The sequence below is a fragment of the Alosa sapidissima genome, chromosome 11, assembly GCF_018492685.1.
Source record: "Alosa sapidissima isolate fAloSap1 chromosome 11, fAloSap1.pri, whole genome shotgun sequence".
NCBI lineage: Eukaryota > Metazoa > Chordata > Actinopteri > Clupeiformes > Clupeidae > Alosa > Alosa sapidissima.
In genome coordinates this window covers 1,521,144-1,545,466 of record NC_055967.1, presented here as the reverse complement: position 1 = coordinate 1,545,466, position 24,323 = coordinate 1,521,144, and the positions used below count along the sequence as shown (strand labels likewise).

At 40.0% G+C, this 24,323-nt stretch overlaps 1 protein-coding gene across 6 annotated transcripts in view; it reads right to left on the bottom strand.

Moving 5' to 3' along the window:
* Positions 1-24,323, bottom strand: part of cep290 (centrosomal protein 290) — a 203,950-nt gene that overhangs the window by 96,017 nt on the left and 83,610 nt on the right. For 4 of the 6 annotated variants that reach the window (XM_042108679.1, XM_042108680.1, XM_042108683.1 and 1 more), the window contains 13 exons: positions 14,930-15,052; positions 9,910-9,930; positions 9,020-9,143; positions 8,747-8,919; positions 8,478-8,640; positions 8,232-8,332; positions 2,826-2,892; positions 2,604-2,695; positions 2,281-2,365; positions 2,052-2,185; positions 1,745-1,909; positions 282-431; positions 42-157 (listed from right to left, as the gene is read on the bottom strand). In XM_042108679.1, coding sequence (XP_041964613.1) covers positions 42-157; positions 282-431; positions 1,745-1,909; positions 2,052-2,185; positions 2,281-2,365; positions 2,604-2,695; positions 2,826-2,892; positions 8,232-8,332; positions 8,478-8,640; positions 8,747-8,919; positions 9,020-9,143; positions 9,910-9,930; positions 14,930-15,052 — 1,514 coding nt within the window. The remainder of the gene's footprint in view (positions 1-41; positions 158-281; positions 432-1,744; positions 1,910-2,051; positions 2,186-2,280; positions 2,366-2,603; positions 2,696-2,825; positions 2,893-8,231; positions 8,333-8,477; positions 8,641-8,746; positions 8,920-9,019; positions 9,144-9,909; positions 9,931-14,929; positions 15,053-24,323) is intronic. The other 2 variants (XM_042108681.1, XM_042108684.1) reach the window with 1 other exon arrangement.

Genomic DNA, 24,323 nt, shown 5'->3' with positions numbered 1-24,323 from the left:
TTTTTCAATTATAAAGAGATACTTTTTCTTGTCAACCAAACCTTTGGTATTCTTCATATAGAAGACATTGCTGGTGCCGAATCACAGCTAGTTTCCTTCTATACTCCTTTAAAGCCACCTGGAGTCGTTTGCATATATCTTCTTTATCTTTAGCCTCCTAAAAGAAAATAGTTACATGGCACACAAAATCAGACCAAACTGCTGAAATATCTAGTCTATTATAAATATGTTCTTTCAAAAATGTATACATTGTTTAAGAATGAAATATGCTTTTAACAAACCAGCAGAAGTCGAACAGCGTAATCATTTAGAGAGCTGATGGTGTCCACACTAGATGGTGTCAATTCCTCGGGAATGAACAAGCCCTTAAAACCCTCTTTGTTCACATTAGATTTCATCAGTGTTTCTAACTCACTCTCCAAATGCATAATCTGCCAAAACACATTCAAACAAAAGTGAGTGCAACATTATGCAGCGATTGCTGTGCAAAATTAACGGTACAGAAATTTTTCCAGCAGCGGTGCTGTTGATCGTAGGAAGCCCCCCCCCCAAAAAAAAAGAAATTACTCCTTAAATGGTGACTTCTGGTGGATTTTGTGAAAGAAATGGACAGATTGAGTTACAAATTATGACATAACGTGCACGTCGAATTGAGTGCCTGTCACTTTAATGCCATGACGGCCTGTGAGGCTTGCTTGATTCTCACCGTTTTAAGATAACTTAGTAGCGTTGTTGTGCATGGTGCATAAGAATATGTGGATGAAATGAATTATGTTTTCCTTGTCATTTGGTCAAATAAATGCTCAAAAACTCGAAGAAAATCTATCTTGGATTATAGGAGATAAGTGTCTTGTATCATTTCTATAATGTTGGTGAGCTCTACAGGAATTACAAACTATCTCCAGATGTAAATGGTTGCGTATCCTATTACTCAAATTCAATTAAACCCACCTATAGGCAAGCTAGACCTTAGTTTCACAGCCTAGGTATGTTAGCATCACAGGGCTTGAAAGCATTGCCTGTATCACAAACAAAAACGAAACAATGTGTGGAATTTATCTGGGAATAGGCTACTGAAGGTAGGGACAAGCTATCTCGCTGGCGTGTTTAATTTGGTTCCTTGGTTAACATAATGTAGGCTACAGTACGTTTTTTTTGCACAAAATTGCGTCTGCTAACTGCTGACTGCGCCTTCAACGTTAGCCTACTATTATTTGTTGACATCAAACCTAAACGAACGGAAGCTGTTCCTGAAGTTTTTTTTTTAATTAGGCAACTTTTTTTGCAGTGGCACTTGAATTCCAGGAGCGGCGCTGCGCCGCTGATGAATACATTGTAGGGGAAACACTGTACACAGTGGTGAAAATGGAAAGAGTGAAATTAAGCCACAGGTAACTATGAACTTTAACAACGGAATGAGTAAAATTGACAATGCTTGCACTGCACAACTTTATAAACCCATACCATAGGGACCACATATTCCTGGGTTATTCATATAGGACTGTATTTTTCCAATCATATGTGACTTATAAAAAGCATAAAAAGACTACCACAACCAAAATATAAACTACAATGCCTGGAGGGATGACTGACTCATTTGGCATTGCTACAGAGTCAGTGTCAAATGTTTAATCAGCTCAGTACTGAATATTTGTTCCAATTTCAGTCAGCTAGTTACTTGACAACTTGAATATATGGAGCTTAATTATTATTACAGCATTTAAGAAGTATCGAAATTGAATACCTTTTCATTGGCCGTTGTCAGTTCTCTCAAAGTCAGCGCTGAATCCTCCCTTACACCTTTCATTTCCTGTCTGAGTTCATGGTTTCGGTCTGCTAAATAGTCAATCTGCATCTTAATTTGCAGATTGGTTTCAGGCGTTCCTTCTGAATTTCTCATTTCTAAAGCCTTTAATGTACACAAAAAGCCACACATATGAACACATTCCTAGCAGGTAAAAGCTGAGGCAATGTTTTAATGTGAATTACTGAAACTTCTCAACCATATAAAATCATATGTCAAAGAGAGAACCTTCCAAGACCAAACTCACAGTCACAAGTCTTTCCAAACTGGGAACACTAATTCCCAATTCTGTGTGTGTCCTTTTCTGGCTGTCCTGTAAAGCTGCAAGTATCTCTTTAATGCCTTCTTCCAGGTGCTTATTTTCATTTAAGAGTTCATTAACTGTAAAGATAATGCACATTGACTGATAATCCGTTTTCACATTAAATTCACATTAAAATTAATTTTAAAAACATAGTATAGAGAAGAAAACATACGTTTGGCCTTAAATTCAGATGATTCCTTTTCTGCTAGCTCCAGTTCTATCTGTTTGCTTTTAAGCTCCATCCGAAGATGTTCATTCTGTGAAATATTGTAAATGTGAAAATGTGAAGTATTTCTGTGAAATCCCCCCCCACCCCCCCGAAACACACACACACACACACACACACACACACACACACACACACACACACACACACACACACACACACACACTCGTACGCTGTATATATTATAAGTAATATCAAAATATTTCATGGTACTTCAAGCACTTGCCTTCTAAAAAGCAAGCAAGACTTGATAAGGAAAGCAGATATACCATTTTTTTAACTTTGTCATCTTCTGTGGATGCAATAGCAGGCTCTCTTTGTGTGTAGATGTTAGCCATAAGTTCACTGCTCACCGTCATACCTGAGTGAAAGTATATTACACAACTAAATGAAATCATACATTAGTTTGTTTCATTAGACAATAAATATCTAGAATAACTACAACAGGAGCATGCTGACCTCAAATACAAGATTGAATATAGGTGGTTTACCTTTTCCTTTCACCATGACTCTTAACTGTTTTTTGAGATCAAGTCTCTCCTCCTCGAGTCTCTCTATCTGTGACAGGGGACAGATAATCAAAAACCTAACTTTGCGAACACACCAAGAGTGACTACAGCTGCAAAATTTGTCATTTATCGACGTCATTCATTTTCTATGAGAGCCAGCATCTCTTGGCAGCGAGAAGCTGCAAAGCCGCCTGTGTCGCATTTTGGGCGTTCAGAGTGTTAAACAGAAGGCTGTTTTATGGTAATGAGCAATGACCGAGTTCAGCGGCAACAACTGGCAACCAATTAAAAATCAGGAGAGCAAAACCTATATGAACTTCAGTTCCTACGAAAACATTTGTTCCATTTAGTGTTTGCAATAACAAGGATGAGAGGTCAAGTTAGTGTTTGTAGTACCTTACTTGTTTGTATGAATGATATAGAGAATCAATTAAATGAACATGGTGTCGAAATGTTTTTTTATAGGCTGAATAACGTTACATAATAAAGTTATGGATAGTAGCATGATATAGGGCCCTATTTTCGCAACACAAAACCTGGCGCAAAGCGTATTATTATCCCAACGCAAAGTTTATTCCTTCCTTAGTCTCGGATTTTTCGCCATGCGCTTTACTTTTATTAAGCTTTGCGCCCAGGGGTGTGGCAGAAGGTGTGTTCCGGCGTACGATCCAAAATTGCTATCTTACACCCTCTAAAAATCATTATGCCACTGACCAAGAGAAACCTGGTAAGAAATCCTTGACGTGTTGTTGCATTATCAACAGTGATATGGACGGGTGCACACCCTGCTTCTCTCATCCATAGGAACGCGCACCAGCGCACATCCACGCAAAACGTTACAAATTACACGATTACAAAGGGGAAACATAATTAGAATAAAGCTTTTACAAAATCCAATCTCACAATGAGTAGTTAATTACCATCATTTGCAAATTGGTAATGACGGATAAAAGTGATTAGGCGCATATGAAGCACAGCTGAAGACACACTGCCACGAGATGTAAACAGCAACTCCTCTGCAGGATAAATATTTAGGTTTTTTTATTCAGTCATTCAAACATTATTCGGGTAACTGTTGCTTTTTCCAGGCTATGTTTTCGATGGTAACCCATTGTCAGTCAATAGTGAAATAGTTCTATAGTCCTGAATAATAAATAGTTCTATTCATCATAGAGTTCCCAAAATCGCACATAAGGTGTGTTAGAGTGTCTATGTTTGTAATGAAAAAAAAAATAAAAAAGCTAAAACGCTTCATGTAGAAACTTCATTTAAACTGTGCTGCGTAAGTCTTACTTAGGACATGTGTGCTTTCAACTTTGTTGAAAACCTGGCATAGGATTCTAATTCCTTAATGGCTGTATTGTGATGTCACAATCGCCAATGTTAAGTCTATGGGGAAATTTTCAATAGTTTAATATTTAGTAGTTTAAAAAGTATAAAAGTTACAAAGTTGTAAAGTACAAAGCACACATGTCCTTAGTAAGACCTACGCAACGCAGTTTGAATAAAGTTTCTACGTTAAATGGTTGAAGCTACATTAAACACGTTAGAAGAAAAATAATAATAGGAAGAACAAAATAGTGCATTTTCATGCACTGTAATAAGAAAAGTTTGGATAACAGTACAGTGCATTTTCATGCACTGTAATTAGAATCCTGGGCCGGGTGGCTAGGCCACCTGCACCACCTGTCAGTTTCTCAGGCTTTAAGAATACAATCTCATTCTCTTAAGACTACAGGTCCTTTTCCACTGCTTCCTCTGCCCACAACTGTGTCAAAATAAAAGTCCTCACTACAATAATTCACTTTTAAATAATTTAACCATTTAAACTACTCAGCTATTTAAAGGTCCAGTATGTAGGAAATAATGGAAAATAAACTGTAACCATTCCAAAAATGATCACCATATGTTGTCAGAGAGTAAGGAAACACGATGAATTGAAGTAATGGCTTATTTGACAACATTACTCTAACCCGTAAAACCCATAAAAAAAAATGAGTTACGGGGCGGAATTTTGGAATTTTAGTTTATGTTTTGAACGATTAATTCTAGAATAGCGTATTAATAATGGGCTAGCACGTCCTCCTATTTGGGTTGCCAAATTAGCAAAGGCCAACTGTCAACAGCTGTCAGTTGTAGTCATGAACGCCTATGAGAGGCAGGTAAATTTCCAAAATTAAAACAAGAAACAAATTAAGTGGATATCGGAGGAGCTTCCTGAGATGGTGACGTCTTCGTCAAATGAAGAATATTAAGTCTGACGCAGAGCTGGCCATATTTCTCCACAACAGGTAGCCTAGGCTAAACTTCATCTGCATCGCTAACTTCAGCTAAATATGTTACGTTGGTTAGAGAGGTATTTTTTGTTTTCACTGTTTCCGTAATGTGTAGCTGGGTCATAGTTGGAGAAACGTTAAAGCAGCTGCAGGTCAACTAACGTTAGCTAAGTCTTCATTACATCTGGCAACCCAGAAGAGCCTCGCGTCTGGTAGTCTTGAGAATGTTCACCAGTGTTTTGATTTTGGCCTACATAACGTTCGGTAACAATCCTACAAATCACACCTTTAACGTTTCAGCCATTCCAACTGTCACTTATAATCAACTATGCCTCCAGCCAATTGTATTAAACCACCACCTACCTAGCAACCAACATAGCAACTATTGTAGCCATCATGGATACCCTAGCAACAGCCTAGGAACCATTTCAGGTACCCTAGAAAACAACCTATCAACCACTTCCAAAATGACAACCTACCAACCAACATGATTACCCTAGCAACCAGCATAACAACCACCATAACTACCCTAGCAACCACCTCAAGTACCCTAACAACAGCCTAGAAACCTAGCTAAGTAACATGGTTAGCATGGTTAACATTGTTAGCATAGTTAACATAACTGCTAGCACACATTAACTGAGTTAATTAAGTGACATGGTTAACATAGTTAGCATTGTTAACATAACTTCTAAAAACATTAGCTAAGTTAACTGAGTAACATGGTTAGCATTGTTAGCATAGTTAAGATTGTTAGTATAACTGCTAGCAAACATTAACTGAGTTAGCTAAGTAACATGGTTAACATAGTTAACTAAGGATATACACTGCAGTTAGAAGGTAGGGAAGCACTAAAGGCGGGGGAGGGGGAGGAGGGCATTTTTGATTAAATTCAAGTGAGACATAGTTAGATTAATCTGACAATGTAAAGCACTACACATATTTTACATGAAAAAAATTGTCGTGTATTGATTCCCAAGAGTCCAAGCTTTCAAATTATGTATAATATGTGTACCAGGGTTTCCGTTTTCCGGTAATTACCGGACATTGGCCGGAAAAAAAATTAAATGTCCGACAAAATTAAATCTCTCCGGTCAAATTGTCCGATTGAAATTGGCTAATAATCCCGTCCCCTAACGCAATCTGAATTTGAGAATAAGCCTTAATATGTAAGCCTATATTATACGTCCTCTGGCTATGTTTTTAAATGAACAGGTTCTACCGTTTGAAAAGTAAGCTATTAAACAATACGCATAGCCTATGCTGCATTTCAAATAGGAAGCGCGGCTTAAAACGTCCATGTTAAACAACGAACAAATGAGTGAGGCGGTTCAAACATGGCCAGGCCAGGCAGACTAGCCTTACAAGTTTTTTCAGAGGCCAGACGCGATAGATGATGATAAATTGGTAACGTCTGAAGCCTCAGATGTCCGGTCAACTCCACCACCACCAGATAAAAAGCAGAAGTGTCGGGCGTATCTGTCGGAATCAGTCACATTGGAAGTGGAGTTGCGGGGGGTGCGGCCACTCCAAGACACGGTCATTCTCCGTGTACACTGGACATGCAAAGTGTTCTTTACCCAAAGCATACAGTAGGCCTATGCGTTCTCTGTCTATGATCTGCAGGGTTAGGGCCTCCTCGACGAGGCGATTACTGGTCCGCGGATAATTTCTGGCACAATTACACGGCATCATTGAACCGCGGCCGAAAGAAAAAGAAACTAAACATTTCCCAGAATAGGAAACATTTCTTAATTTATTGTCATCAAATAAAGAGGCATAGCATTAGGGGGTAGTGGTGTGAGCGCTCATTCTTGTGTGTGCGCATCTGTGTAAGTTAAATAGTCACCACTGGAGATAACGTGGGTAGCAGCAACAAACAACGTAGCCTTTTTAAAACAATGAACGAAGTGGACTCTTGCTGTCCATGAAAATATACTGGATAGATCTTGTTAGGCATGTTTAAGTTAGGCTAATGAACATGTTGCATTCTATACAGCCTGATTATGTCATTCTTTAAGCTACATAGCCTTTTTTTTCCTCAATTTGACTAATTAAGAAGGAATAATAGGATATTTGACCGGCATATCATCAAAATGTCCGGAAAACGAAACCTCTGCCGGTCACTTTGACCGGCACCATTTTTTTCTAGCGGAAACTCTGATGTCTACGCTACATAACAATCTGATGTATAAAAATGATTTAGAATGTTGGGGGGTGGTGGAGGAGGGGGGGGGGGGGGGGTAACCATCCACTGAAGATTATTAAATGACATCTGTGTTAACTGTTTTGCAAAAGGGTGTGACAAATGTGTGAACCCAATCAAAACGTGTAAACACATTTGCGAGAGATGACTTTTGCTTTGCAAGAAGCTGTTAATGAAGACCAAGTGAATCCCAGTTTCTTTAAGCAGGTCAAAGCAATCAGAAAAACTGTAAGTGGATCAACAGGCAGGTGCTCAGTGTTATTGTTGCTGTGGAACATGTGTGACGCCCCTTTGTCAATTGAATTACCAGCAGAGTCCAGCCAGAACTTTTGCACGAGTACAACAATGTTGTTCCTGGTAGAAAATGGAAAGGCTTAAGTTGTTATCATCTTTTCATTTTCTATCATACAAATAGAGAGGAAAAACAGTCAAATATCAGCTAAAGAAATAGCAGCATATAGGGCGATCCAGATTTCTAAAGATCAGAATCGGCATTGGCCATAAAAAATAAAAAAACATATCAGTCTGGCATTCCTACCTTTTGGATATTTTCATTTTGGAGCATGCTACAGCCAAATTTCATAAAGCTACATCTCGTACAATCAGTTACTGGTCAGCTGCTTTAGCTTTTTTTAAAGACTTAATGAAATAGTTGGTTTGGTACCTATCTAAGCCATGTGTATGATGTAAAACTCTAGACTTTGTTGTATGTATTTTTATATATATTTATATATATATAGTTATTTTTTTTTTTGTTTGTTTTTGATTACTTTTAAAGCTTTGGTGTTGCGTGTTTGCCTCGTTAAAACATGAAACATGAATCAATAAAAACATATAAAAAAACACATCAGTCGACCTCTACATTACACAGATAAAAAGCACAACAAATTATGAAACTAGCATTACCTCTCTCATCAATACTTGATTTTCTGCTTTATACTGCCTTTGTTTTAAAGCCTTAGACCTTCGGAATTCAGTCAAATCCACCTCTCCCTCCGGGTTTAGACCTTTTTAAAAAAAAAAATAAAAGGACATTGCAATAATTCTTTTTACACAATAATTCAATAATTCTTCAACACATTGGAATCTAAAACACAAATTACTGCTCCTTAAATCAAATCCAGAGTGATATGGCAAATACTTTGAACTGACCAAGTCTCTCTCTCAAGGCCTCATTCTGGTCCAATAGATCATTCATTCTCATCTCTAATTTGTTGATTTCCTTGGTCATTGCTTCCGTCTCATCATCTCTTATTCGTATCTGGTCTTTAAATTGTTTGATTTCAGCAATAGCAGCTTCTAAGCCATCTGTGCCCTTAAATTAAGCAAGTCAACAAATTAAAAACAAGACATTTTAGACAAGACACTTTGTTTTCATTTTATGACACTGGAGATTTACTTCATGAATTTCCATAACTTACAGACTCATAGACTCTTATGCGAGTAAGAGTGTCACTGAGCTCCTTGTCCTTGAGTCTGGCATCTTTCTCAGCTAATTCTGCTAGTTCCTCAGCCTCGAATGCCCTTCTCTCAGCCACAAGGAGCTTTGCCTGTAGTTCCTCTATCTTCCGCAGGTGCACAGTTGTTAGAGGACCTAGTGGTATTTTTGCATCTTGTGAATTTCAAAAATACAGTAAACCAAATATTGCATGATATGTAGGGATGTTTACAAGAGAATTATGTTTTATGTTTACCTTTCTCTTTCCTCAAGGGCTTCTTCATTTCTTCAATTAACTTTGTGTTTTTTTCCATTTCATTTGTGTATTGTTCCACTTGATCACTAAGCATCTTGATTTGATTGTCTCTTTCTTGAACCGCCTAATTACACCACATTATGATTGGTTTAGACTTGGCAAAAATGTGAATCAAAATAAATAAACCATGGACATATATTTACAGTTTTTTTTTTTTACAATTTAAGATATACATTATTCATACCCCTGAAAAATATTGATTTAATGTTCATTTTATCTTTATCAATATGTTTGTTCTGACTAAAAATGACACTGCCACATGCCAAAAGGTTGCAAGACAATGTGGTAGAAACATGGAATCAGCTTTTTCATATTTTTAAACATTTTTATGAAAAATGGTGTCCAAAATGATTCATACCCTTTTTAAATAATCAATGGAAACATGTAACAAAGTAAACGGTAACACTAAAACAAGGGGCTACATTAAGACTCTGGAGGAAAGATCAGGCAGTGTGCCGAGAGACCTACCCCAATAGATGACATTGGATCATTAAACCACACAATGATCCAAAACATACATAAAGCCAAACAAGGCAAGAAATGGTTAACAGAGAACAATATCAACATTTTAAAGTGGCCTAGCCAGAGTCCAGACCTCAATCCGTCAAAAAAGTGAGCACAAGGCCAGAGTGAGCTAGGTATGTGGCCGTGTCATTTTCAGTCAGAACAAACATATTGGTCAAGAGAAATTCAACATTAAATCAATATTTGCCAGAGGTATGAATGAATTATTAACTGTATATATAAACAGTATGCTATATCAACTGACAAATGAAGTGACATTTTATAAAACTTTTATCAAATATATGAACTAACTATCAAATACTCACAGCACACAGCTCATAAATAAGCTGAAGCAGCAAAGTATGGATGGAAATCAGACAGAAAAAAAAGAAAAGATCAGAGGGACAGGAACCATGAGAAATTTAGTTTAAATTTACATACTCCACTTGGAGCATTGAGCATTCTTTTTTTTTTTGTCTAAAGCTAGAAAGCAAACAAGATAACAGCCAACAAATTTGCCTTACAAACACTGCCAACAACAAAGCTGGTATTGCTCAGACAATGGATTTTGTTAAATGATATAGCAATATAATTTCAGCTAGATGGAGAATAGCCTGACAGCTGGAAATTACAGTAACAGGTATGTTTAGACAAAGGTAAAAAAAGTATCTAAACATAGACAGAAATAAATAAATAAATATGCATATACATACATAGCTACATAATCTACATAGTGGGTCCCGGTTAAGTTTGGACGGGTTACTTCATGAATCACGCACCCCATTTTCTCAGCAGAAATGGCACAAACTGCAGTTGACACAAACAACCACAAGGTGTCACTTGGGAGTTCGGCCACTACAATTTTTGACGCGACTTGACTTAGCCTACTGCTTCCACGCAGCGGGGGCACGGGAACTTAAATTGATCACGGTAGTTTAAGCTTACACTTTCATTCTAATTAACATTCTAATATGAAAATGTAGATGCAATTGTTGTAAAATGTTGCAGCTCCTTTAAGAAAGCACTGTGCGCGCAGGGATGGAGAGAGAGAAAGCGAGAGGGGATATGCGTGTTAGAACTTAGATGCGTGTGGAAAAAGTATGTGCTGTTGAGACTGGAGCGAGTCATATTCAAAATAATGCAAAAAATAAATCCGCAGATAAATTTTCGTATAAAAAAAATGGTCATTCTTCAATCTCCTTCACTGACGCCTATGGAAAAGGCTCAACGTCCCAAAACAACGATCAATGATCATCAAATTTCTCTCTCATATTGCTCCTCATAACCATCTGTAAAAAAGTGTTTTTCTTTTCTTTTTGAGCACGTCCGAATCCCAGGACATAACGCACTGGACCTTATAATAGGCTCGAGATATAATTCCAAAGGGGGCAGATAGGGGCCTACTGCACTTAAAAAGATGAAGCTTCCCGAACTTTGAAATTGCGATCAGTGACTGGCATCGGGTGAACGAAGCTTTTCGAAGTTAAACAGGCTATTAAAAACTATTTGCGCACCTCCATGTAACAGGAGAGACTGGCTCTCCCTTCTATGAAAAAGTCGTTAGGCTACCTGCAAACTGACCTGATTTCATTGATGAGTTTGCGGCAAAGCAAGAAAATGTTTTTTTCCTGAGTCAGGATATGGCGAGTCAGTGTAATTTGTTTGTCCAATGTTAGCCTATAGATACAGACCAGTACATCTTATCAATAGTTTGAATGTCGTGTGTGTTTCTGCTCATTGACAAATACCGTTCAGCACAATGATTCATGCCCAATTAATTCCCCCTGTTAAAGTGTTCGCCTTTGTTACACTATTTGGTTTCGTGATGTAGCCTATGATAAACACCATATGGCAAAATATGTGACTCAGCTAATGTTATAGGCTATACAATTTCCCCTCTTAAAGACAAGCTGGTGTAGTTTATTAGACTAGGCTACTAAAATGCACCGACGGTAGCCTTGGCTATGTGTAAAGTAAGCTATCGCATGATTTAATGCACGCAAGTTCATGCATCTGTGAAGTTCGCACAGGGCCTCGCACCCCCTTGCGACGGCCCTGCAGCTCCTCCTAAGACAGCGAGGAAAAAGTTAAAATATGCGATAAACCTGGGAAAAGTTGACAGGTTTGTTTCGGTCCCGGTGATTATTTGTGAAATTGTGCAAACGACAGCCTTTTCAAGGCATTTCAAGGAAGGAGTCATAGCATGCAAGCTCCCAAATTGACCCAGTAGCCTAAGGCATCAATAAATTGTTGGGACTGGGGAGGGTCATGCGTTTTTTCTCAATCACTTTGGAGGGTCATAGAAAAATGTCTTGCTGGCGAGGGAGGGTCACGTCCCTAATTGATTAATAGCCTGTAGGCCTACACCAGCAATTGTTGAACATTGACCTGTACAGGACATTGACAGTAGCCCAGCCTAACAAGCAAATGTTGCAAAAGACATGAAAAGACGCAATTAATCAGAAATAAATAATGTAGTCTAATCTGCATCGCTTTATTTAACAAACTGCAAGCAACAAGAGGATTCAGTTCGCTGTGAGTCCTAACCCAAGAGCAGAGCCTATCTGTTAAGGCAGTCGATAGGCTATATGGTAACGAGCTGTGTGTGCCTGGAAAGACGATAGATGACGGCTCTGGTCATCCCATACCCTCCCCCCACTTCCTGTAGCCTACCATTATGAAGGCAACTAACTCGTTGCCGTTTTGGGACATTAAGCTTTTTCACGTGAAGCCCCCCTCCCCCATCCCTTTTCTTTCACAAGCAGTGGGGGAGCGCGGGGCACAAAGTAACACTTTTTGGCTTTGGCTAAATATTTCTAAAATCATTTGAGTTTCACTAGTCACATGTTTTAACAAGCAACACTTGTTATTGAACTAATAACAGACGTGTGTCGAAATTTGACTTTATTTTCCATACGGAGAAATAACATATGCAGAGTCTAACCAAGGTCAATCTTGGCAAAAAAAGCCCTCAAACCTGAAAACACATGAGGCAAAAGTGCAAAACATCACAAAACTAACTAAACTAACACGCACATATTTTTGTATTGCAATCATTGCAGCCTACAGTTGTAACAGCGCGTTACAACTAACCCCGCTGGGTCACGTTTCTTTTAAGATAAGATAGCTCCTATGTGTTGACTACATGTTTCAAAGCGGTGTTCATTTTTAGCCTACAAGACAATTATTAGTCAGTGAGCTGCACCCACAACTCAGTAATCGAAAGACAAGTAGCCTACCACCTATTTAGGCCTACTTTGATGCCTTCAAAAGATGTTTTGCCGTAGATCTACGTGAAAACACGTCCATACGGACTGAAAATTTGTGGAACACCGTCTCATAGTAATGTGGTTAACTGACCAATATGTCTCGATCAACCATCTGCAACTAGGAAAAAAGTCCATGTTACATTTAACCCTGCGTTACTTTGTGCCCCGCGCTCCTCTGCAGCTTTCTGAAGCTGTAGGCCTAACAACACATACCACCTTGACATGAAAAAGCTTAACGTAGCTTGTTTTACTCCCTGTATGCGCTCATTATAAAGAACATTTAACGTCACAAAAACCGCTATCAATTAATCACCAAACGTCTTATAAACAAGTCTTGCCAGGAGCAACACCTTGCAAAAAATGATAACAATAGGCCTAGGCCTTTATATGGCTCTGCTCCTGCCTAGATTCGAACTCAGAACTGCCTGAAAGTTGCAGACCTGTTCTGGAAATACGTGCATTAACCCACCCGACCGTCAGACAACGCTATCTGCTTTGAGTAGGCCTATTGGGTAGGACTGTAGCCTACACTGGTTGCTATGGCACAGTCTTGAGTTTTGAGTCTTCAACGAATTCGTTTTCCTTTGTCATATGAATGCTGTCATTTTGTTAACATTACTGTTAAGGAGATGCTGTAGGCAAAGGCTATATTTAAACCTCGTTAATGTAGTAAAAAAATCTATTCACGAGGTTTCTGGGCAGCATATTTATGTTCTGTTAGCAAGCGAACTTCTCATGACTGCCGACAAAGTAGCCTACTGCCAGCTGACGAAGCTCTCATTTTAAAACATTACTGAGAGACAGGCAGGCACTGTACAATCAAGAAATCTTGCCACTGAATCCAAAACTATGTTTAACATTATGTACAAAGCTTATAGGCTACAGTGGACTCGCATGTTGCAGGGGCTGCTAAAAACACAGAGAAACAGACTGAAAACTCGGCCAATCACAGCCCTTGCTGGTCCGGTTCGACCGCAGAACGCCACAGCGGACTATGCTACCCCCAAGCGGCAGTTGCACTTACATTTCACCCAGCTGCGTGAATCACCTTGATGGTGAATGAAGTGTCAATTCTTAACTGGGACCCACTGTAGTTCCAAGTTCTGGCAACAGGGTCCAAGCAGTGAAGCAGCCACAAACGGAGCATTGAGAACTTTGTAAGTGTACTTTATAAGTGTGACAGTTTACAGCTTACAGCACACGTTGCACGGCATTCAACCAGTCCAACGTTGTGCAACATGAGCTGAACGGTCACATGACTTTTTCAAGATGGCGCCCGCCTGTATTGCCTGTATACGTGAACTGTACTGTCTTTCTAAACTATATATTTTTTAATAAACTGTATGTATACTTACAAAGTTCTCAATGCTTTGGTTTACATGTAGGGACTGTCATTACGTTACCGTCGAAGTGTGGTGCTATTTGAGCCTTGTTAGTGGTATAGAAATAAAAAAAATTTTTTACTTTACTCTGTGCCCCTAAGACAGGAGTGTCAAACACACAATGGGCCGGATCTGAATGAGACCTTATGGGGGCCTTGTGAATGTGAATGTTTTTTTTTTCTCTCCTAATTTTCACTTCCTACAAAAAACATCTGTGGGGCTGTATGAAACCTGCTGGTGGGCTTGATCTGGCCTTATGTTTGACACCTGTGCCCTAAGACTAGCATTATAAGCTAATTAGCGGTTTGCAATAAAACTGGTCACATTCGATTAGCATGAAAAAATATCCCAGGGAACAGTCGAACTCGGTACACATGTGTTATTAACTATAATTTTGCGCTGGAATTGTCCTTTAATGATCAGTTTTGACGACTCAGTTTTATCAATAAAGATGCCATTTTCACAGGAAAATAACATTTTTAAAAAATACCATACAGAGCTTGAGATATGAACTAAAACATAAATGTGCACATTTAAGCGCCCCCTGGAGTCGTGGTGAGGTAATTATAATTTTGTGAGATTGCTGCATGGGTAGGAATCTACCTACCAAGTTTGGTGCCTGTGCAGCTTCGCTGCTTGAACCCCTAATAATGTTGCTGATAAGATGGAAGAAATAAGTATTGCAGATGCCAGACCTGCTGGAGAGCTAATATGTTGTTCTTATCAGAATCCATGTGTGATGCTTTAAGCTTCTCTCTCAGGTCACGATTCATCTGTTGGTATTCCAGGACCTCGTCATCCTTCTCAGATAACAATCTCTGTGGATAAACAGAAAACACATGCATAAGAAAAACTGGAATAACTTCTAATGTAACACTGCGGTAACACTTTACTTGACACCGTCGACATAAGATTGACATGACACTGTCATAACTATAACATGACACGGTCATAAAAGTGTCATAAACGTTATAAACATGTCATATACGTTTATGACCTGTCATTAAGTGTCATTCGGTTTTTGTTATGACAAGTTGACATTGCTTGGGTTGTCTTGATTATGACAACTTGACATTAATCAAAGTGACATTACCAGAAGTTGTCTTGGTCATGACAAGTTGACATTAAAGGAAAATTCCGGTTTTTAGCACTTTAAGGCCCTTTTCTGGTTTGTTTTGGATGAACTAGAGTGGTGGACACCAAAATTTTGACGATTGGTCCTGTCTTGACTTTTCTGACTCGTTTTGAATGGCCTTTGACTGCTCAGGGTGGCTGCCAACAGGCATACTGTAGGCTACTCAAACATTTCCTAAAACAACCCTTAACGTTCGTTTTCAAAACTTTGCAACTCACCGAGTGGTTAGTGGAGTTTGTTGACTATTAAAAGCAAATATACCGGTGCAATGTATGATTTCCAGCCGTCTTATTTGCTAGGCCTATTGTGGAACTATTTATTCAGACACCTCACAACCGTGTATAAACTTCCGTTCAATATTTGAACCTGAAGCATAGACGGTGGCACAGTAATATCAACGTGCAATGAGTCTTCCAACAGAAATCAATGGGATTTTACAAAATGCCAAATGAAACACGCTGTTGGCAGCCACCCTGAGCAGACAAAGGCGATTCAAAACAAGTCAGAAAAGTCGAGACAGGACCAATCGTCAAATATGTTTGGGATGTCTTTGTAATGACAACTTGACATTAACCAGGATGACATTACCAGAGGTTGTCTTTGTCAAGACAACTCATCATGACATTAAATTTGTTTGGAGTGTCCTTCTAGCACTTGGTTAAATAGATGCACTTGGTCATTGGTCCCCAATCATTTTCTTCCGAGGGCCAGCTCACTATGCCTGGCTCTAAGAGAGGGCCAGAGACTCGGAGTATATCAACCATAAATAGCTTAGTGCTATGAACAACAGCAGTCTACCTTAGTTGAATATTCCATTACATTTAATCATAGGCTACTGCAATTTAATACCATTGTTAGCTGTGTTTATGTTGCCATCATGCCATATCAGTGTAAAATGTAGCTCACATGAAATAATACTAATAAAAAGACTCTGAACTCTGTTTCTTTGCATACATAGCTCAAGTTGTGAACAAGCAATATCCTACAAATAATTTAAAGTTATCAAACTATGAGAGTTTTATGAAGTGCTGGCAAAAACATCTGAAATGACCACCATTCTAACTTTCACTCACCTGAAGAAAACTTTGTGAACTCTATGAACATTTGAACGAGTGAATAAAAACTAGAAATAAATATAGCCGCAAGCGGCAATGGCGGGCCCGAGCACCTGCGGGCCGCAACCCGTGACATTTCAGAATCCAACAAAGCACCGACGTGGTGCATTTGTAAAATGTACATATTTGATGTGTGCTATTTGTTTTTGTATGTTATTTTCTGGCACATTTACTTGATTGGCCAGGTAGGGGCGCAATGCAAGGCAGGCCCATTGTGTGTCATCATAATCATAATATAAATTAACCTGAGAATTTCAGATTATTCATTTGAAGCAAAGAACATTTCTGATACACTTTTTGGCCAGATGGTGGCGCTATATTAGGCATTTGAATTACACATGTGAATATCATCACAATAATTATATCCAATATTTTGCAAAGTTTCAGATTAACCAATATAGGCATTACCAATTTCTGGCACATTTTCCTGCTTGGCCAGGTGGTGGCGCTATGCCAGGCAGGCCCATAGGGTCTCTGTATATCATCATAATTATAATATCTATTAACCTGAGAAGTTTCAGACCATTCATTCAAAGCATAGAGCATTTCTGGCATATTTCCTGTTTGGCCAGATGGTGGCGCTATGCTAGGCATGTGAATTATATGTGTGAATATCATCACAATAATGATATCCAATATTTTATAAAGTTTCAGATTAATCAGTTAAGGCATTGTCCATTTCTGGCACATTTCCTGCTTGGCCCTATGGGCCTGCCTATCATAGCGCCACCACCTGGCCAAGCAGGAAATGTGCCAGAAATGGAAAATGCCTTAAGCGATTGATCTGAAATTTTACAAACATTTGGGATATCATTATTGTGATGATATTCACATGTGTAATTTCCATGCCTACTGTAACATAGCGCCACCATCTGGCCAACCAAAAAGTGTATCAGAAATGTTCTTAGCTTAAAATGAATGGTCTGCAATTTCTCAGGTTAACATATATTATGATTATGATGACACCCAATGGGCCTGCCTTGCATTGCGCCCCCACATGGCCCAAATTTGGTGGGTGTATGTAACTCCCAAAACCAAACAACTTTTGTATTAACATGCCATTAGCCACGCCCACAGGAAGTGAGGTAATTGAGATTTTGTGCGTAGTGGACATGATCAATTTTAACGCACTCCTCCTAGACGGTTGATCCGATTCATGTCAAAGTTGGTATACATGACGCCGAGATGTTCCTGATTATAAATTGTGAAGCCTTTTTTTGATGTGTTGTAATTTGACGAAATGGCGAAATTATGCATTTTAATACCCTTCACACAAACAGTAAATGTGTCATAATTCATCGTGCATGGCTTGAAATGTTTTAAATTTCACAGGTCATTGAATGCCATGTTAATGATAATATTCACATGCCCATAATGCATGTTTGGCATAGCGCCACCAACTGGCAACAGAAAGAATGACAATTATGCTGATTTCACATGATTAAAATTGATCATGTCCACAACGCACAAAATCTCAATTACCTCACTTCCTGTGGGTGTGGCTAATGGCATGTTAATACAAAAGTTGTTTGTTTTTGAGTTACATACACCCACAAAATTTGGTGTGTGTATCTAAAACTATATGCCAACCACAAGTCACAGTGACAAAAGGGGGCGCTATGGAGTTCCTGGGCAACGCCCGGTGCCAAGCTTTTGTCCCTGTCTATGCACTGTATCACTTGATGTGTGTGCCAAATTTCATGCGTTTTCACCCATGGGAAGAACCTCTTTTGGGATAACGATTCAGCACATATTTCATCACATATTAGTCTGCACAAAATCCCAAATACATCACTTCCTGTTGGGCGTGGCTAATGCATTGTACATACGAAAGTTGTTCATCTTGGGGAGATACACACACCTACCAAATTTGGTGTGTGTAGCTGAAAGTATATGCCCACCACGGGATCAGTCATCTAAGGGGGCGTAAGGGGGCGCTAGCGAGTCTCTGGGCCATATTGGGGGCCAAGCTTTTTTACCTAGCTGCTTTGTGTGACACCTGATGTGTGTGCCAAATTTCAAGACTTTTCGATTATGTTAACCACCTCAAAATATTTGCCATCAACGGGATCAGTCACCTAAGGGGGCGCTAGCGAGTCCCTGGGCAACGCCCGGGGTCAAGCACTTGTACCTAACTGCGATGTGTGACACCTGACGTGTGTGCCAAATTTCAAGAGTTTTCGACCATGTTAACCACCTCAAAAACAGGAAAGCAAAAAAGTAGAATAACAATAATAATACTCGATAATAATAATAATAATAATAATCCTTACAAAAGCAATAGGGCCTTGCGCCCTTCGGTGCTCGGGCCCTAATAATAAATATAGCCGCAAGCGGCAATGGCGGGCCCGAGCACCTGCGGGCCGCAACCCGTGACATTTCAGAATCCAACAAAGCACCGACGTGGTGCATTTGTAAAATGTACATATTTGATGTGTGTGCTATTTGTTTTTGCATGTTATTTTCTGGCACATTTACTTGCTTTGCCAGGTGGGGGCGCAATGCAAGGCAGGCCCATGTTGTGTCATCATAATCATAATATATATTAACCTGAGAAATTTTAGATTTTCATTTTAAGCAAAGAACATTTCTGATACACTTTTTGGCCAGTTGGTGGTGCTATATTAGGCATGTGAATTACACATGTGAATATCATCACAATAATGATATCCAATATTTTGTAAAGTTTCAGATCAACCAATAAAGTCATTACCAATTTCTGGCACATTTTCCTGCTTGGCCAGGTGGTGGCGCTATGCCAGGAAGGCCCATAGGGTCTCTGGATATCAGCATAATTATAATATCTATTAACCTGAGAAGTTACAGAACATTCATTCAAAGCATAGAGCATTTCTGGCATATTTCCTGTTTGGCCAGATGGTGGCGCTATGCTAGACATGTGAATTATATGTGTGAATATCATCACAATAATGATATCCAATATTTTATAAAGTTTCAGATCAATCACTTAAGGCATTGTCCATTTCTGGCACATTTCCTACATGGCCAGGTGGTGGCGCTATGCCAGGCAGGCCCATTGGGTGTCTGGATATCCTCATAATCATAATATCTAGTAACCTGAGAAGTTTCAGACCATTCATTCAATGCACTGTGACTTCATGACACATTTCCTGTTTATGTGGTGAGATATTAAAATCAGGACATATTACAACATATCAAAAATCCCTTCGCAATTTAACATCAGCAACATCTTGGCATCATATTTGCGAAATTTCAAATGAATCTGACAAACCGTCTAGGAGGAGTATGTTAAAATTGATCATGTGAAATCAGTGTAATTGCCATTCTTTCTGTTGCCAGGTGGTGGCGCTATGCCAAACATGCATTATGGGCATGTGAATATTATCATTAACATGGTCTTCAATGACCTGTGAAATTTAAAACATTTCAAGCCATGCACGATGAATCATGACACATTTACTGTTTGTGTCGAAGGGTATTAAAATTCATAATTTCGCCATTTCGTCAAATTACAACATATCAAAAAAAGGCTTCACAATTTATAATCAGGAACATCTTGGCGTCATGTATACCAACTTTGACATGAATCAGATCAACCGTCTAGGAGGAGTACGTTAAAATGGATCATGTCCACAACGCACAAAATCTCAATTACCTCACTTCCTGTGGGCGTGGCTAATGGCATGTTAATACAAAAGTTGTTTGTTTTTGGGAGTTACATACACCCACCAAATTTGGTGTGTGTATCTAAAACTATATGCCAACCACAAGTCACAGTGACATAAGGGGGCGCTATGGAGTTCCTGGGCAACGCCCGGTGCCAAGCTTTTATCCTTGTCTATTCACTGTATAACTTGATGTGTGCGCCAAATGTCATGCGTTTTCACCCATGGGAAGCACCTCTTTTGGCATCATGATTCATCACATATTAGTCTGCACAAAATCCCAAATACCTCACTTCCTGTTGGGCGTGGCTAATGCATTGTACATACGAAAGTCGTTCATCTTGGGGAGATACAGACACCTACCAAATTTTGTGTGTGTAGCTGAAAGTATATGCCCACCACGGGATCAGTCATCTAAGGGGGCGTAAGGGGGCGCTAGCGAGTCTCTGGGCCATACCCGGGGCCAAGCTTTTTTACCTAGCTGCTTTGTGTGACACCTGATGTGTGTGCCAAATTTCAAGACTTTTCGATTATGTTAACCACCTCAAAATATTTGCCAACCACGGGATCAGTCACCTAAGGGGGCGCTAGCGAGTTCCTGGGCCACGCCCGGGGTCAAGCTCTTGTACCTAACTGCGATGCGTGACACCTGACGTGTGTGCCAAATTTCAAGAGTTTTCGACCATGTTAACCACCTCAAAAACAGGAAAGCAAAAAAGTAGAATAACAATAATAATACTCAATAATAATAATAATAATAATAATAATAATAATCCTTACAAAAACAATAGGGCCTTGCGCCCTTCGGTGCTCGGGCCCTAATAATAATAATAATAATAATAATAATAATAATAATAATAATAGTGAAAAATAATAATCCTTACAAAAACAATAGGGCCTTGCGCCCTTCGGTGCTCGGGCCCTAATTATCCCGGAAAGACCCAGAAATATGACTTGAATATAAGTTAGTTAGTTATTAATTGATAAACTTTTAAAATACTTTGAGCACTGATGCAGTCAGCATAGGCCTCTTGCGTTGTTTGCAGGTAGGCCTACATTTCATTCCGTTTTTGATGGCAAACGCAAAACAGCGGCAAAACAACCACCAGTGGACAAAAAGAGTATGACATGTGTACTGTTAAGACTCACCATAGAGAATGAATGGGGGAAATTACGGAGGTTATAGTTTGACGATGTCGTACTCCCGTGCGGGCCAGATACTATATACCGCGGACCACGGACATGTTTTGGGGGGCCACTCAAAATGAGGTGGCGGGTAGGGCTGGGATGGTATGGATGTTTGCTTACCCACCCACCCCCCCAATAAAATAAATAAATAAATAAATAAATAAAATAATAAAAAATGGATTATGAATTTTGTGCTGCCATCAGCCATCACAGCCAATTAAACTTTAGACAGCCGCATCAACTTCAAAGACCAGTGGACCAAACGCTTCAGACATGAAAGAAGTTTATCAACAAGGATATCACGATTTTAGAACTGTTACACTCATGACGCTTATGCTAATGTTACAACTGTAGGCTACCGCACGTTTTAATGGCTGCGTCAGGTTGTAACAAAGCTAGCCTAGACCTACGTGTCGCTGTTAAGTTAAATTCTTAACAAACTAGAACATATTTTTTAATTCTTTCATGAACTAAACATGTATGACTCCTTTCTGGCCAAATTTCACAGCTTTCACGTTTAACAGCATTATGTAAATCGAGTTTGAACGGAGAGAATAGAAAAGTGTTATGATTGTGCCACTTCTCCCCTACTCTCACATAGTAAACAAATGGAATGTTAGAACATTGCACTCCCCAACACAAACCCGAAAGGTCGGGTTTGCTTCATCTTTTGATGATAAGTTTTGAAAATGGAGGGTTAGCCTACTTAATATAACTGTGGTTTTCTGAGTATCAATGTCATAAGATGGTTCATCACATTACACATCATGACATTACATAGGCCTACTACATGCACACATGTGCAGGCCAATTATAGGGGGATTCGACTTCATGTAGGCTAGCCCCTGCAGACGTCTAAGCTGACTGCATAACGTGATTACTCTGAGACTCTGCTACGTTTTAAACCCGGAATTGTGCATATGTCATGGTTGAAAACGTCGAAGTCGAATCCCCTAAATTTTTCACAGATTTTTTTTTTTCGGTTATGACGGTGACGAGCTCAGAACCACGGTAGGGGTCACGTGACCACTGTATTGCGGTAACCTTCCCAGCCCTAGTGCCGGGCCGTAGTTTGGGGACCACTGCATTTGGTACTTAATGCTTCTTTGCACTTCTGGTTGGATGTCAACTGCATTTCATTGGCTCTGTACCTGTACTCTGCTAAATGACAATAAAGTTGAATCTAATCTAATCTAATGTGTGACAGGATATTTCACAAAACTGACTGTCATGACACCATTATGACAGTGTAACGAACACATTCTTTGACCTAAACTAAAGTGATACCATTTTGCTTTGTCATTAAGACATCATGAAGGATAAGACTGGATGTCAGGACACCATTTTGATGTCATTAAGATACCATGAAGGATAAGACATGCCATCGATGAGGCTCTGAGAGACTGCTTCGAGTGCAATGACTTGAGTGTGTTACAGAATGGAGAGGATTTAGAGGTCACACAATGCACAACTGACTACCTGAACTTCTGTATGGACATTGTTGTTCCCACCAGAACTGTACGCTGCTTTCACAACAACAAGCCTTGGATAACCAGCAATGTCAAGACCCTTCTTAATAGGAAAAAGATGGCGTTCAGAGAGGGGGACATGGCTGAGGCGTGTGCAAGGGGAACTCAAAGTCAAGCTGAAGGAGGCTAAGGAGGACTACAGAAGGAAGGTGGAACAGAAGTTGCAGGAAAACAAAATGAAGGAGGTATGGGACGGCATGAAGATTATCACTGGCCTGAAGAAGAGCAGCAGCTCTATCCCCCAGCCCCCACCCCCCCCCCCCCCTCAATACCAGTGCAACACTCACCTCCATCATCACAGGCTATCGTACCCCCACCATATTGCGATCACAGGATATTGCACCCCTCCCCCACATGGCGATCACGAACAATGAGGTGACAACGACCTCAGTCAACAGCCATCAGACACACAGATCCCAGATGCACCCCTCCCCCTTCCCTCCCCTTACACCCCCCATCATCACAACAGATCAAGTGAGAGCTCAACTAAACAAACTGAACATCAATAAGGCAGCGGGGCCTGACAGACTGTGTCCAAGGATACTCAAGGCCTGTGCTGCTGAACTGGGGGAGCCACTGACGCACATCTTCAATTTGAGTCTACGCCTTGGACAAGTTCCAACACTGTGGAAGACATCATGTCTCACCCCTGCCCCTAAGAAGCCACACCCTAGTGAGCTTAATGATTACAGACCTGTCGCTCTTACATCACATGTGATGAAAACAATGGAGCGACTGGTCTTAGGTATGCTCAGACCCCAGGTACGCCATGCACTAGACCCGTTACAGTTTGCATTCCAGGAGAAAGTGGGCGTGGACGATGCCATCACTTATATTCTACACAGGACACATTCTCACCTAGACAAGGGGAACAGTGCTGTGAGAATCATGTTCTTTGATTTCTCAAGTGCTTTTAACACCATCCAACCCCTCAGACTGGGAGACAAGCTATTGCAGATGGGTGTGGACGCTCACCTGGTAACCTGGATTACAAATTACCTGACCGAGCGACCACAGTTCGTCAGACTGAAGAACTGTCTCTCTGACACTGTGATCAGCAGTACCGGAGCGTCACAGGGAACTGTGCTCTTTCCAGTCCTGTTCACCCTGTACACATCTGACTTCTGCTACAACACTGCAATTGTGGGGTGTATCAGGAACGGGCAGGAGGAGTACAGGAGCCTGGTGAAGGACTTTGTGCAATGGTGCAATAGTGGTGGATTTCCGCAGGTCTAAGCCCACTCTGCTACCAGTCCCCAATGTAGAGGTGGTAAGCACCTACAAGTATCTGGGTCTCCACCTGGACAATAAACTGGACTGGTTAGCCAACACTGATGCACTCTACAAGAAAGGGCAGAGCAGGCTGTACTTCCTGAAGAGGCTGCGGTCCTTTAATGTGTGCAGCAAGCTCCTCAGGATGTTCTACCAGTCTGTTGCCTCTTCTATGCAGCGGTATGCTGGGGAGGAAGCACAAA